Source organism: Fusarium poae, chromosome 4, assembly GCF_019609905.1.
Source record: "Fusarium poae strain DAOMC 252244 chromosome 4, whole genome shotgun sequence".
NCBI classification, from domain to species: Eukaryota; Fungi; Ascomycota; class Sordariomycetes; order Hypocreales; family Nectriaceae; genus Fusarium; species Fusarium poae.
The window spans coordinates 5,048,076-5,064,308 of NC_058402.1; the positions used below are offsets into that span (position 1 = coordinate 5,048,076).

The following is a 16,233-nucleotide window of genomic DNA, read 5'->3' on the forward strand; positions in this document are numbered from 1 at the left end:
CAAATCTTCGAGCTCTACTCTACTCAGAAGTCGAATCCTTGCCGCCGATGCCCCAATACTGTTCAGCGTGGAAGGTTGCAGGTTCTGGCTTCTTCCAGTGGTCGTTGAAAGCAGAGAAAAGAATGAGGTCATCAGGGTGCTCGGAGAATGCTTCTCTGATAGCCTTGAGAGCTGATCCCTGTTGAGTCAATCCAGGAACAGCTTTACCATTACTATCACCCTTTGTAGGCCAGCCAGTTTCACAAACCACAACACGCTTGTCGCCGGATAGCTTCGACTTGACGACTTGGACGGTGTCGGAGAGCCACTTACCAGCACCATCAGCAGATGTGTGAGGGTCAAAGAAGGCATGGGCGTTGATTGCACAGTACTCGCTCTTTTCGCAAAGTTCCGGGTGCTCCTGAACAGCCACAAAAGTATCGACAGTCAGTACAGGGCCGTTGTATCCAGCGGCTTTGAGGATCGCACGAGCTTCGTCGACCGCGGCGAGGACCTGTGCAGGAGTGGCAGCGTTGTTGTTGACAAGTTCGTTTCCGACGCTGATGGTGTCTACGACGTCCCAGTCGCTACCGATAGCGTCAATGATCAACTGTGCTTCGCTTTGGACGTCGTTGATGTCCCAAATACCGAGGAACAGCTTCATGCCGTTGGCCTTGGCACATGGGTAGATCTTGGAAACTTGGTCACACTCGGTTCCGTAAATACGGAGGAGGGAGTAGGTGCCCGCAAGTTCAGAAATATCCTGCTTGATCTCATCTCCGCCCTTACACTGGTGATCACCACGATACGGAGCGTAGGAAATGCCTGGGGATTTAGAGCCTTCTGAGCCTCCGGAGCTGCCCGAGCCAGAAGAACCGCTTGGGCTGCAATTGACACATGGAAGTTTGGATCCGCTACCCTTGGGTGGTTTCGGGTCATCGGGTACAGGCACAGGTGTTCCTGGAAAGGTCGTCGTTCCAGTTGGGATAATGGGTGCTGGAGTGGCTGGAGCGACAACTTGGGTGTAAGTAGAAGCCGCAGTAAGTGTAATAGTGGTAACCCTACCACCGCATAAGTCAGTATTCCAGAAACGATATGGGAGTGGCGTACGGCTCTCGTCTAATAAGTGGTCGGCCTGCAGTTACGGTCAGTTTGGAGTTGTCGCTCGCCACGAGTGTACTTACCAACAGGGACAGCAGCAACAGCCGCCGCCATAGCCACCGCCGAAGTGAAGAAACGCTTCATATTGATAATACTGATATTTCGGTCCGTAGGTAGAGTGTTTTAAAAAGAGTATCAGAGAGTGGACGAGCTACAAGAACGAGCTCAATATAGTTGTTATAAGGTAGATGATTCGAGAGAAAATGAGGGTATAAGTCGGGACTGAATAACCCGTTGTCAAAGAACGAAGACGAATCAGATAAAAGAGTGTCTGGAAGGTAAAAAGAAGAAGAATAAAGAGTGAATAGTCTTAGGAAATTTAATGGAATTATAAAAGGTTGAAGAGTGAATGGAGAAAAGAAAAAAGGGGGGGAGGAAGAGGAAGAAGTGATAGATATAAAGGTGAAGAGGGGAACCCAAAACAAGGAAAGAAGTGGCTACTACTAAACACTGGAAGATGAAAGAACGGCAAGTCAAGTACCTATATCTGGGACGAGACAGGAAGGACAGAACAACACCAGGCAACATGTGTGGTCTGAAGGAAGGAACAACTGGACGGTCTGCACCTGAACCACTGGGAAGCCCAAGTCTGAATCTATAAGAGACAAGAGAGAGACACTCTTCACCCTAATCGCTCCTTTCGGTCCCAAACCCCGTGAGAAATGCCTTGTTCATACCTAGGCCTTCGCATCCTTATCCTGCCATTCATCATTAGCCCTCGACAAGATTCCGAGACATACGCACGCAGACATTCGCTGACAACACACATCTCGACATCATATTTCATAGAAACTCCCGGGAGCATAACCTTAAAATCAATCAGAATAAGAGACCACGACGGTCTTGACTGTTTGGAATGAGTTACTTTCCTACCATACCGCGTAATCTCGAACCTCGTAATCTCCCCAGGAATGTAGTAACTGAGACACATCACAATCAAGTTACGAGCTGAAAAGGTTCCCGAGTTTCTCGTATTCCAGACTAGTTCATTATGAAACACCTCTTTCTCTCTCTTCTGCATGCGCAGGTATTCTTGGCAATTCTTTCGTCAGATTAAATCATTTTTGTGATTTAGGCTTGCAGCATCAGCGTGACTTGGCAAGGGATGTCTGAGACAGGCAAAGCAACTCATTCACACATGTTCCAGATTCTTCTGCTTCCTCGCATAATTCATATCCTCGAAAACAGCGATCTGTTTCCTTTCCATTCATCCACCCCTTGACGATGACACCACACAAGCCAAAGACGATACGCTCAACACTTGCTATCAAAGCACAGCGGCTTCAACTACGGTGGTGAAACTCATTCAATGCCGGCGTAAAAAGCCGCATCTATTAATCATTAGCTTACTGAATGGCTACCTGCCAACATGTAGATTATCAGGTCCGTCTCCTCTATTAGCTTGCCTGGGATTCCATCCATAACCAACAGGTCTCAGAATAACCCGACTCCCTATCAACTGTGTTCGTAAATGCAACGCGAATAGAGCCACGTTTCTATTGTCATCAAAATTAACAACCTTCACGGCCCCTAATTTAAACTGTTTTGGTACTCGTCTTGCGGGTCATAACCTTGGTGATGGCATGTCGAATGGTAACACCAGCCTTCTCGATATCCTTCTTTGACAGCGCCGACGTAACGCAAATTCGCAGAGCAGGCTGAGCGAACCAGGCGCCATCTTTAGGTTTGACAGCGTGGGAATACGGTCTGGTCTTTGTCCTCGTGATCAAAACGCCATTGGCAAGTGTCTTTCTGCAAGTTAGTCTGTTGTTCTTGTTTTAGTCATGTCAGTCACAAAACGTACCTCTTCAACACAGTCACACAAAATTCGCTCCTGGTCTTCCAGTTCCAGCTTTCGTGCAGCGACAACTTCAGGCTTGAGGACAAGAAGCATGATAGGGTTCTCGGGGTCGCTAGGGCAGTAGATCCAGTCGCTACGGGGATCGAGTTGCGCCTTCATAGCCTTGATATTATCCCGTGACTGGGACAGGATGTCGGGGTTAGACTGAAGCAAGTTGAGTGTCTCGCTGGCAGTGACGGCCAACATGGCGGGGAGAGCGGCGGAGAAGGTGTAGGCGGAAGAGGTAATACGCTGGTGCTCAACGACATCTTTGGGACCGGCGCAGAAACCACCGCCGGCACAGAGGGGTCCAGCAAGAGAACCAATGATCATGTCAACCTGTTGAGGATCCACGTTCTGCGCCTCAGTTATACCACGGCCAGTGCGGCCAAGAACGCCAAAAGACCAAGTCTCATCCAGAATAACGCGGAACTTGTACTTCTCCTTGAGCTCAACTAGGCGGGGCAGATCGATAGAATCACCTGAAAGCTCAAAAAGACCCTCAGTCACAACGAAACGTCGAGTAAGCTTTTTGGCGTTGGCCTGCTCCTTAGCAACAGCTTTCATAACGTCTTGTAGATCGTCCATATCATTGTGTTCAAACCAGCGGATGGTGCTTCGTGATTGCTCAAGACCTTTACGAATGGAGAAGTTGACGTTTCGATCAGCGATGATGACATCGCCACGCTTGCAAAAAGAGGGGATAACACTGGAGATGGTGCTAAAAGCCTGGGCGTAGACAATACAACCCTCAGTGCCCAGGTACGCGGCGATATCAGTTTCGGTCTTCATATGAACGTCCTGAGTGCCGTAGAACTGGGGAGGGCCACAGGGGCCAACACCGTAGGTGCGTAGGACCTGAATCGCCTTTTCCTTGATTTGGTCATTGCCATTGAAGTTGTAGAAGTTGTACGACGCGAGGTTGGTGACAGTTCGGCCATTAGCTAGCTTCGATTTAGGACCGGTTGGACTATTAGAAGACATTAGATGCTGATTCTGGTATAAAGGCCATCATGCTCACCCAACAAGGACGGGAAGGCGTTCAGTTTCGGTGGCTTCGAAAGCGGTCTGCTCCTCGACAAGAGGCTCAGGTTGCCAATCATCAATCAGCTCTTCGATTTCCTACAAGGTATCCAAAGTTAGCATCATGCTTCTGCAAACCCTTGTTGATTTGGTGGTGATCTTACGTCCTCCCTTAGCTTGACGTAGTTCTGCTTATGCGTCGAGTAGGATGGTGACAGGAGATAGCGGACAAAGAAGAGTAGCAGCACGGCCTCAATGGCGGATCGCACGGGGTCATTCTGATAACTCGACTTGATGTAGCGAAGGAACACAGCAGAGCCAGGCACCTTGTGGAAGTACACCGAGGCTTGCTCAATGATGTCGCCCAGTTTGGCTTGAAGGGTATCGAGTTCCATCGTCTTTTTTTAAATGTTGTTGTCGTCGGCCGCCTCGAATTTTACTATTTGTCTCGTATCGAATCGTATCGTGCTTCTGAATCGTCGGAGGGGCAACTTGGACTTTGTGGGTTGATGTCAGGAGAGTTAGAGTAAATAGGTAGGTAGTAATGGAGTTTTTGGGAAGTGAAGGCATGTCAATTAATTGCCTTGCCTGCATGGGGTTCGACAAAGGGGCCGCCAGGACCCTCCTGACGAGGTTAAAGCGAGTCAGGCTACCAAGAATGATTGACTGCACTGATTGGTCACAAGCATTCGTATCTTACAGGGGCGCGACGGGTACCTGAGCAGGAAGATGGGGCATCCACTCCAGTAATCGGATAGCCCGGAGACGTCTAGGGGGCACTGTGATACTCAAACACCCACATGCAACAGGTACTAAAGCGAGTTGTCACCTAGCGACACCTACAAATAATGGAATACAGTTACAAAACCATCCAGAGTACATACCTAGCTAGGTTAGTAGCATATTTGAGGCAACGTTGACTGGTTGAGAGTTATATCACTTGCTACAAAAGGATATCTGACCTGAGCCGGAAATTGAAAAGAATGAAAAAAGGCATTATTTGCATATAAGTCTAAGGTTTCTACCATGTGTTTCTTCCTTTCATTGTACACATTAGAATAGTTTTTTTTTTTTTTGATAAAAAAAAAAGGTGCGCCTTGGTGCCAATAAAACAGACCAGCCCGGTTCAGCCAGTGAATGGCAGGTCTAACTTTGAGTCGCCGACTTCTTCTCTCCTCCTCTCCTCTCCTTCCGCTTCTATAGAACGCAAAGTGTTTACGCACGCATCCACCTGTGGTAGGTACTGAGCTGAAAAGCAAAAACGAAAACGAAAACGAAACAACTAAAACTTGACATTTTAATAACTTGTTCTGTGCATAAAAACAGACCGCCAGGACACTGTCGGAGGGGTTTCCAAAAAAAGACAGGTCCTGTTCCCGTGATATTCGCTTAAAACAGCTTGATCTTGCCAGTCGCCGAGGCTGCGACACGCTTGCTGCCAGTCATAGTGAGGGCAGCGCCACTGTAGGTGGGATTCTTGATACCAGTGACCGAACTGTTTTTTGTGTTGTCATGTTCAAGATAGTTGGGCTGCACAAGACCCTCCAGAGGAATCATCTTCTCGATAGTCTTGCTGAGGCTTTCACCCATGAGTTTACCAACTACAGCAGGTCCAGCAACAAGAGCAATGAATACGACCAGGAGGGTAAAGTAGAGGATGGCATAACGGATCACACGTCTTCGTCTAAGCTTGGACTGTTTCATCGAGTAGATGGGAGGTCGAATTTGTCGGCTGAGAGCTGTTAGTATCATCGATGAAGACACGATTGGAAATACATACCTGGGACGGAGCCAGAACAACATCATCGAGTGAAGCATGTCAACCTTGGGGATCAAGATGACGGGCGCCATAAAGAAGAGTAGCCAGTGGCCCAAAACGAAATCGGCAGAGAACATGGACAGTTCAGTGATCTTGCAAAGGAACTCACGAGCAGGCTGAGAGATTGTGTGCCATCCCATCGAGTACCATTTCCCGCTCCAGAAGGCGATGTTAGAAGCGTCACCCTTGAACTCGCGGGTAAGGCATGTGGAAACAATCAACTTGACAAAGAAACGCTGGATCGAAATCACAGCAATCATGCCGGCCACAGTACGGGTGAAGTTGAAGCTCTCCAGAATGAACATACCCAGGAAAGAGATCAGGAGGAAAATTACTGCAGTAGCATGGGCAATAGCGGCGAGAACACTACCAAACTTCTTGCAACACATGCTGAGGAGAGGTCCCATACAACAGGCCATGCCGAACATAGCAGCCAAGACACCGGCATTGACGGCAACAGGCGCAAAAGCGATAACAAGCAGCCGCATTAGCGATTGAGTGGGGTGGATCTTGTTCCTGCTCGTTGGATTGTTCTCTGGCGTAACACCGGTTTGAGCGTTGACAAACAGGTATGGCAATATTGTCACGACAGCAAGCATCAATGGCGAGAAAATCTCACTGAAGAAGATGTTGGCAAAAGGGGCTCGAGGAACATCAGCTGAGGCTTTGGCAGATGGGTCTCCAAGTGTCTTGCGTTTGTAACCAGTAAGACGAGTTCGGGAAAGACGGCAGTACGAGATCCAAGATGAAGCGTGGCTGCGGGAATTACCACGCGACAACCAACGAAGGTAATCTCGGTAATCAATGAAGAAGTCTGTCCAAGCGAATTGATGGGGGTTGTACAGGAAGGGCGAAATAGTCAGAGCAAGAAGGGTGATCCAGAAGTAGATCAGGACACCCTTCCAGACTGTGAGGGTTGCGAACAAAAGCATCATGAGCAAACGAGCGCCGAAGTAAATAGCTGGTCCAGCGAATCTCGAGTACAAGACACCAAAAGGAATACGTGCTGTAGCGAAACCACGACCTGTACCAATATATCGCGCACCACCGAACGAAATATTCTGCTGTACAGAGTTCGCGTAGATCTGACAGACGAAAACTTCGAACATGAGCGACAAGGAGCAAAATTGCTTCATCAATCGAATGAAAGCACGCCAAATGCCACGTTCCGAAAGTTCCTGGACGATGAGGGGAATGAAAGAAAGGAACAGAACGAAAAGAATGGACACGATACATCGGTAAATCCAGTCCGTAAGTGCATCAGTGTTGGCGCAGCCGGTAGGGTAGAGAGGATCAGTGATGGGAACATTTCGGTTGTAATCGCAGGCGATTGTTTCATGACGGAGAGCTCCAAGGTTGACCATAGTAATCATGAACATCTGTACTGAGAACATGATGAACATGTTGTTCAAGTGGAAACCAGGATGGGCGTAGTAGAATGACAAGAACCGATCCAGAGGCAGTTGAGTACCCAGGTAGTAATACTCGCGCGACAAGAATTGTTCACCCATACCAGTACCAATCTTGGTTGTGAAGTTGAGAACGGAGCCGAAACCCAAATCACGACCCTTGCCACATTGGAAGTATTCGCATTGCTTGATTCGTCCTCCACGGAGGAGAGCGGTCATACCAGCGTAAATATCTTCGTTCAAGTGAAGACCTTTCTGGGCCTTTGAAACACCACCACGAGTTGTCATGAAAATACCATTGAGGAAATCGGGATGTCCGTAATGAAGCTTACCGCCAATCTGTGCCATGGTTCGAGCAAACAGTGTACCGAACGTTTGTTCCTTTCCTGCAGCGATATCACCGAGAATACCAATGTTCTCGGAGAAAATATACTCACGAGCACCCAGGATAGCGACAGGCGAGGCGACATCATTCTTGACACCGGGAGTATAAGGAGATACATTGTCGGTCTTCATCTCCTCGAACTCGGCGAGAACACTACGGATCTTAAGGCACTCTTCCAGATAGTTGTCTTGGTTGGCATCGATGAGCTGGATATATTCGCCACGGTAGAAGATGATTGAGTGGTTCTGGTTGTCAGACTTGCCGTCACCGAGAATGGGGTTGCCAGAAAGCTGAACACGAAACTTGGGACGTCGCATGCCGTTCTCCATGACTTCAGAATGACCATCAATAAGAACCGAGTACAAGCGAGGCTCTTCGCCTTCGGCAACTGGAGGCTCTTCATCAAGATAAGCGATTTGGAGGTCAGGATAGGCGCGAAGTAAGAATTCGGCGTTTTCCATCTCTTCTTTCTTGAACTTTGAAAATCTCTGCATAGAAACGACAATCTTGAACTTGCGACGGGCCATACGCTCAAGCTCGCGCTCAAGCTTGTCAGTATTACCGCCGAACATCTGCACAACTTCAGGGTTCTCAACGCGATAGAGAAGTTTGATGGCACGACTGTAGTTCATGAAGCCAGAGATAGTACGGTAGAGAGTCTGGAAACGAAGAGAAGCCCAGATACGCGTACGGAGGGTGTACTCAGGCGCAGAAGATTTAAATCCAATGCAATAGAAGGGCAGATCGTCAATCTTGGTCTTGGCAGTGTTCTTCTCGTCCTTGTCGGTTTCTCCATTCAATTGAGAGGTCTCATCAGCCAGAATCTTCGTGTCTTTGACGAAGCAGTCCCATTCATGAGGGTGAAGTTGTTTCAAGTATTCCAAAAGCGTAACTCGAGAGTAAGGTTCATCTTCTCGAATGATTTCACGAAGAGAGAGAAGGATTTTCTCGCTGTAATGCGGAATCATGACAGTGAAAGTGGGCATATTGTCGACTGGCAAAGGCTCTGGGATAGGTGTGGACAGGGATTGGGCGAAGAATGAGATTCGACGCTCCGCTTCACTGTACGCAGGGAAATACTCGGTTTTGAAGGAATGGTCTTCCTGGGAAATGAAAAATGTCGGGGCTCGCAGAGTTCGCTTACCCTCCTGCTCTGAAGGAACTTGGTGATACAGCAGCTTCTGGACATGCTCAATAGCCAAGAGATGCTCACGATACATGGAGATGACGATGGCGTTCCAGACTTGAGAGATGAGAACCTTCGGTTTGTACTTAATCTCCATATCCGTTGTCGCAAGGATCTTCGAGTAGACACGCTTGGGGAGACGAGAAAAGACGTTCCTCCAAGGGGTTAAGATAGAAGATCCTATATAGAAGGATCGGGCAACAGAGAAAACAGTGTTCAGTAGAACATACCATAGGTACGTATCGAGGAAGAAAAAGATGACATCTGTGAAGGCCATCAGGGCCAAGACAATTGTTGGGTGCCATCTGCAAAGCTGATTGCCTAACAGAAGCTTGTCTCCCTGACATGAGTCGACGTTCATGATGGTCAAGTATCGAATGGGATCACGGAATGACAAAATCAAGTAGATGTAAGAAACACCCATCTTGACACCAAAAACAACAGCCCAAAGTCCATAAGACATTGCCATATCGTTGCCGCGGAGCGTGGGCCAGCTGGCAGTAAAGGTTTGACTGGCAACGTACTTCCTGTTCTTTGTAGATAGGTAACTGCCAAAAAGGCCGCCGAGTGGCATGATAGAAAAGAAGATGAACGTAATCAGTGCAATGACGAAGTGAACAATACCAATTGCTGTGTCGATCTTCTCCCCACCAATTCCCTCCAGGAAGAAAACCTTGATACCAGGAGCGATGTTTAGTACCAGGATAAATATCAGGAAAAATAGTTTCTTTGTAAGATGCTGAGCACCAGCCCATCGTCGGGGTACGTATGCCCACTCCGCGAGAGTAGCAAGAACTTGGATCAGAGAAGCAATAGCACCGCCAAAGCCAACGATAGAAAACGACTTGGCTGTTGACGGAGACTGGTTAACCTGCTGTTCGTATTTAGGGCCGACAAGGATGCTTGGGGCATTGTGGGAGGTGTAGAACCAGAACATGGTCAGATGGATAATCCAGATGCGGTTGAAGTTGACCAGAAGATGGAACCAAGAACGAGATTCGCGGTAAGTCTTGAAGAAACACTTCTTCCAGTTCACATCCTTCAGCTTGACGTATCGCTCGGCAGGTGGCACATCCACAAGCTTACTCTTATCGTGGAGAACGATGCGATCGATACCCTCGGGGTACCAAAAAAGCTGGTTACAATCATCATAACCAATGATATTCTTGTGATCACGCTCACGACGAACGTATACACCATCGGAGATTTCGTAACCTTGGTCTCTCAAATATTGGTAAAGAGGAGTAATGACGTTGTTGAGGAAGGTGAACTCTTCGACCGGCTCGACGAGAGCTTGACATGCGGGAGAATTAAGATAATCATCCGCACACTTGAAGATGAAACACAAGCACTCGGGCATAAAGCGAACCTGATTCGCTTCACCCCAGCAGAGCAGATACAAGGCGATTTGTCGGACACGGTCATGCTGTGACATCTTATTCATGCGGGTCTTCCAGCGATACTCAGCAGCTTCCAGGCTGTCATCTCCTTCGAGATCCTGGAGAGTTTCGGCCTCGCTGGCCTCAGGGTCCTTCTTCTTTTTCTTATTGCCTTTCTTCTTCCTGCCTTTTCCAAGACCGTTGGCAAATCCGACGGCATCGTCGAGGTCCAGGTGGGCGGCGAAGTACCACTTGCGGAAGTTAGCATTATCACCGCCGATATAGTCAGCGTGAAGTGAGAGCAGAGCCTGATTCGGTGTCATACGAGAGGCTCGGGAGTCGAGGAGGATCATCAGATGGTCGTAGACGTTCCGCATGCTGTCTCGCTGAAAGCCGAATTTGGAACACAGATCAAGAAAAATATCCTCGATCTCCTCCTTCGACAACGGAATCTGAGCATCCGAAGTCCAGGCAGGATAAGGTTCCCGGGAGCGTTGGCCAGGAGGTAAAGCATTGCCGTAATCCATACCAAAGTTGGGGGTTGATGCGCCTGAAGAGCGGTTCCCACCGTAAGAAATTTGTGAGGAGGGAGGTCTATAACCACGTTGCCCGTCGTTATAGCTGTTGTAACGTTCATCTCCACGCCCGTAGTAATCCATCTCGGCAGCGCGAGCCATATCCGATCTCATAGTGAAGTCGCTAAAAGTTTCAGAATCCTCTTCGGAGCCCTGACGAGCACCCTGTCCTTGGTACCCACGATCATAATCTTGATCGTAGTATCCGCCCTGTCCATTATCATAGTAACCATCTTGATACTGATCGTGGCCATCGTAGTAGCCTCCATCATTTTGATAAGGGTTGTTGGGATCGGCGTTGTAATAACCACTGCGAGGAGTTAGCTAGGTTCATACAGAGGATGAAGCAGCAATACTCACGATTCATCATAGTACCCATCGTTGTTATTATTCGAGTGGTTGTTAGGGCCGCGGTTATCATAGCCTTGATCGTAGTATTGATCGTCTTGGTAGTAGGAGTCCGTGTTTCCACCTTGCTGTTGGTTACCTCCTTGAGGATGGCTGTAGCCATCATCGTAGTGGTCGCGTTGACCACCACCCGGATATCCCGACATGTTGAGCTGATTAGATTATCTGCGAGTATGCATGATTAGTCGCAGTCTCTTGTAGACAGTAACTGAGTCTTGTTTGATCCGCAGCCGACCTACGTCTCATACTAGGTTGTGACAAGCAGTATGACGGACGCGGTAGACTGAAGGTGATTAGATGGGAACTTACCTAGAGATATACATGTGGATGATCAACGAGCGTGATTGATTCAAGATCAGGCTGAAGAACAAGCGTGACCGGCACAGCAAGATGTTGTCGTCAATAAGCGTCGAGTGGCTGAGGGAGAAATGACTCTGGTCAGAACAGCCAAAAAAAAAAAGGATGTAATTCAGCGTCGAGTCCAGTTGAAAACAAGTAAAAAAGACGAATCAGTCACGAGAAAATGATTCACCGGCTTGGGTTGTCTCGATCGCAAAGAAAAGGGCGAGACAAAGCGATTTTGCGAAGCCGTAAAACGAGTGTCGGCAATGCGTAATGCAAAGAGTAGCAAAGGGGAGAGACGAGGGTTGGTTTTTGGTGGTTTGAGTTCCAACCCGCACGGGCAGGGAGAGAAACGCTGCTTGTCTCGGCGCCGGGTTATCCAGGGCGAAGGTCAGGGGTGTGCAAGCTCCAGTTTTGGGTGTGGCTGTAAGATACCTACCCAGGGGGGTGTCCACTTGGGTGGGATCAATCGAAAGACGTTTCCAATGGATGTTCACTCGTGTCTGTGGTGTAAAAGAAACAGGCAATAGAAGCGATGGAAAAGCTAATGGGAGGATGTTGAGAAAAGAGTCAAAAAGATGGCTTGTTTATGTTTTGATTGAGCCACGCAGACACCTAGTATGTACCTACTAGACAAGATGTAGAAGTGGAAAACAAAAGGGAGGGAACGATGGATGAATTGAACCCCCAAAAAAACAGGTACACATAACAGGAGGGGGGAGGAAGCAAGCAGTTCAGGAAGGGAGACAATAACACATTTAATATCTTAGTACAATTAGGCAGGCGGGTCGCAAAAACAACAGGGACTGTAAAAAGACCTGTCGAAATTATGAATGCTCTCTAAGACTATGCTCACCAAGACTGATTTGATATTTCTATTGACCACTCAATCAGAACCGGTTTTTATGCGACACACCTGAAAGGCCATTGGCCTCTGGCCGTTGCTGGAGCTTCTGAATTCCCAAGCCGTGATACCCGCTAAGCCCGAAACTCACAGCGGCCAGACCGCTGAAACTCAATTCGGTCCACCATAGAAACGATACAACCGTCCATTGTCTCGCACCAGCAATGAGCATTTCTCATCGTGATGCGTTGTTCCAACCAGTGGGTTGTCCGGGCCGTTTCCAGGTCCGCCTCCTTTCGTTCCTTGCTTTGCTCCTGCTGGCCCCATCCATCCCATCTCTGGATCCCATCGCCCCTATAAAATAAAAAAAGTTGACCCGCGCCCGCGACTCACAGCGCGAGCCAGGGATGTTGACAAGGAGCGGCAGGGGATAGAGCTTCTAATTGGGTGTCGCAGGCGGGTGGTTGGGTTCTTGTCTCTGAAGAGTGGCTGGCCAGATTAGGTTCTCCTGCAGTAAGACGAGTGCCACGGACTGCTCGGATAGAAATTCTACTGTCATTTAACAGCCCCCCGTCAGTACTTGCCTGGTACAGAGTACTCAACAGTCAGTTCCTCAGCTGGTGTTGTCATGCTAGCATGATGCACCCAGGCAGTTCCCACACAACGCCTCATCAACACAGATTTATGAGGCGGGGACTTGGACAAGCTTGTAGTCTCCAGGTACAGTTCTCACAGTCAGCCACGCGTCCACCGCTATTGGCACGGAGTGATTCTTTTCACGGGCCGGATACTGGTGCGAATCGGGACGCTCGACGAAGCCTCCACTGGGGGGCAGCGACGCCCCTGAACGGCGCATCCGATTTTACAACAGACAATCTCTTCTCCAGCCCATAGCTATGTACAGTTGATGATACGAATGTGACAAACATAGACACCCACACCTCAACAAGCGTGGCATGCATGGTGTGGCTGCAGTGGTCATTGTGAAAGCAAGCTTAATTGTGGCTGAGCTATGTCCAGCATTATCACTTAAACACGATATCCAAGGCAGAAAAACGCATGAAGCAGGGTATTTCCCGTGTGTCTCTAGAAAGCTTCCATGACTTTCAAGTTCGAGGTTGGTTACAAGCTCGATATTGACCTGTCTACACGTGTCTGTGGCCCTGCAAGCTGCTGGTTCCCGTCCATGGCTACGGCCATAGCCGTAACCAGCTGTTGGCGAGGACTTCGAGAAGCTTCAGCTGGTTCGTCGGATTGTGAAGCGTGGAGTAATTAAACTGTTGGGTAACCTTGTCCTCGAAATGCGCAATGCATATATGCTCCTAGCCTTCTAGTGACTTTGATGTGGATGGATGGTCGGCCAAGAAATCTATAATCCGTAATCCTGCCCTTATCTTTGACATTGCCAGGTGGGGTCACAATAAAATACGGACTCCAAAGCTCTTTTACCACACTGGAAGCAGTCCGTATTTCATTTCAACCCACCTGATTGTATATCACCACTTGGCAAGTAACATCCGACACCTATAGTACTCGTAGACCCGTGGAGTCTGTTTTTCCCTGGTTACTGGTACTGACATGCTAATCTTGACTGAAGTTGTTTCAGCCCTGATATCTCAATGTAATCTCGATTGTGAATCGGTGATTACAGAGTCAAGAGAGGGGCCTTTTACTCAGCAAGCTAGATGAAATAGTGGGAGAACAGTACCCAATTATGCAGGAACAGATCATGCATGCATCTTCCATTCTCGTATTAGGAGACTGAATCCTTTATGAGATAAACATCGACAGGAGCAGCCGACAGCAACATGACCAATTATCTAGATAGTGCAGGACATGCTGTGCAAATACACGCACACACGAAGGATAAAATAGTAACAAATGGCGCAGCCACGCCCTCGTCCATCATGGACAACAGTATTAGCATTAGCATGCGCCAGCATCCACAATTACATCGATGACGACGTTGTACGCGGCCTGTGTTGTATTACCGTACTCTACCTAGACGATTAGTACCTAGTTTTCCAGCACGACTATCCCTGTTCGTTTCAGACCGATCATCGATCCTCCCAACGCTACCCATCCAAAGTTGTGGTTCCCCTTCAATTTTTTCATCTCTGCATTTCCATAGGTACTAAAAACACTGACTTTATAATTTAGCTCAATCTTCTATCCTAAACATGGCTCAGCGGCTCCGTAGCCGACCACGCTAGAAGACACTCGTCTTGATGCGAATGGTTCGAAATTGAGAAATAATTGGGAAGCGGGTTGAGGGATCGAAATTCGTCCATCTTATCGGATAAGGTGGTGAAACGCCACCCGTCAATTAGTAGCGGCCGGTGTGAAAATTGACTGGCTGACTAGCTAGGTAACTGGGCAAAGTCTTACAAGTCTTGTAAGATTGGTCTTATTCAATATCAACACCATATTGTGATTTGCCTGCAGCATTAAACAACAACCATGTCGATCCTAGCTGTGGAGGAATCAACACGGCCGCAGTACCGAATAAATACAGTCGCTGGCAGTGAAGATCTGTCAACAGCCGATGGATGATCGCTCAGACTGTAACTCGTTCATTGACGGACTGGCCGGGGGGACTGATTGTAAATCATAGACAGCAGACAACTAGTCCGTTGGCCACCCCCTTTTTTGTCATGTAAAGTTCCACTTCCCACCCCCGAATGGAGTCACTTGGATTATTTTAGGCTTTCCATGCTGTCTTTGGCTCGGGCTTGTTCCACATTGCTGCGGAACGACTGAGTCCGTAGAACGTAGCTACGGAGAGAATGCTCAATGGTAAAAATTGTGCATCATCTGTCCGGGTATTCAATATGATATCGTCATAAAACTTGCCAACTTGCAAATGCATATTACGCGTGTTTTATGTAGCCGTAGTCCACATGTAATGGCCAAGTCGTTACAAATCTGTTCAGGGGCGAGATGCAAATTCTTACCCTATTCCTAGGTATTTGTAGGAGAAGCCTGTCCGCCAAAGAAACCCCGTACAAGCGAGCACCAAAAATAATCATGCCAACAATCAACCCCCTGCAAGTTTAGGTTTAGTTACTTCTGTCTTACAACGCCGTAAAACTTTAACCAGCTTCAGTGTTTTTCTATATAAGAGGCCTATTAAAGTAGAAAAAAAAAGTATTAAAAAAAGAGCTAACTGCTTATTCTCTAGAAGAAGAAATAGATATCTAAGTATTTATCTTTTAAACCAATAAAGACATCAAGTAATTTTATTATAATATCTTGGATATCAGTCAAAAACTCCTAAATATACCGGGTATGTATTACATTTGTACTTGCCATCTTCCCGGCCGGATTCTATCGTCCCCGGTGTCAGCGTTGTCAGTTTTAGTTGCTTGACCAGCCTCATTTTCAGGAATTGTAACGGCAATGCCTCATGCAGAAACCAGCAGTGTCTTTCAGCAACCTTAGTACCAATTCACCACCGTAAAGAAAGTTGTCACAGTTTTTTTTAATTAATATAGAGGTATCCAGCATAAGTCTGTAGAGTTTCTGTCGTGAACCTATGTCTCACCTCCATTCACTGAGTCTGATGTAGTCACGTGGGATGGTGAGAGACATCACATTCCAAGTTGCCCTGCCAACGGCGCGTACCACCCCTACTTTTCTCCAAGACTTCATAGAACCATTCATACTTAGAAAACAATATCTGCCAATGTCCGCCGGCATCCTAGCTAAGCCCTTTTATGTCATCGACGCTTTTGTTCCCAGGCCACCGCAAGCTTGTACCTTTATCTTTTAACTAGAAGTGCATATCGATACATCTGCATGCCGTTAACAATTTCAAGAAATACACATACGTCCATCATCTGTCATAATCCAAGCATTGTCTCACGACTCCTGCAGACTTACA

General features: G+C 47.8%; 3 protein-coding genes across 3 annotated transcripts; all 3 read right to left on the bottom strand.

Annotated features, from left to right (window-relative positions):
- Positions 1-19: 19 nt before the first annotated feature.
- Positions 20-1,224, bottom strand: FPOAC1_011742 (uncharacterized protein; the record flags this gene model as incomplete). The annotated part of the gene is made up of 3 exons (XM_044856109.1): positions 20-1,040; positions 1,090-1,114; positions 1,164-1,224. The coding sequence occupies 3 exons, from the start codon at positions 1,222-1,224 to the stop codon at positions 20-22; spliced, it is 1,107 nt and encodes a 368-aa protein (XP_044703422.1).
- A 1,451-nt stretch (positions 1,225-2,675) lies between these two features.
- FPOAC1_011743 (uncharacterized protein) lies at positions 2,676-4,398 on the bottom strand (the record flags this gene model as incomplete). The annotated part of the gene is made up of 4 exons (XM_044856110.1): positions 2,676-2,888; positions 2,945-3,950; positions 4,002-4,102; positions 4,168-4,398. The coding sequence occupies 4 exons, from the start codon at positions 4,396-4,398 to the stop codon at positions 2,676-2,678; spliced, it is 1,551 nt and encodes a 516-aa protein (XP_044703423.1).
- Positions 4,399-5,392: 994 nt separating this feature from the next.
- On the bottom strand, positions 5,393-11,310 carry FPOAC1_011744 (uncharacterized protein; the record flags this gene model as incomplete). The annotated part of the gene is made up of 3 exons (XM_044856111.1): positions 5,393-5,735; positions 5,784-11,066; positions 11,117-11,310. The coding sequence occupies 3 exons, from the start codon at positions 11,308-11,310 to the stop codon at positions 5,393-5,395; spliced, it is 5,820 nt and encodes a 1,939-aa protein (XP_044703424.1).
- Between the last annotated feature and the right edge of the window lie 4,923 nt (positions 11,311-16,233).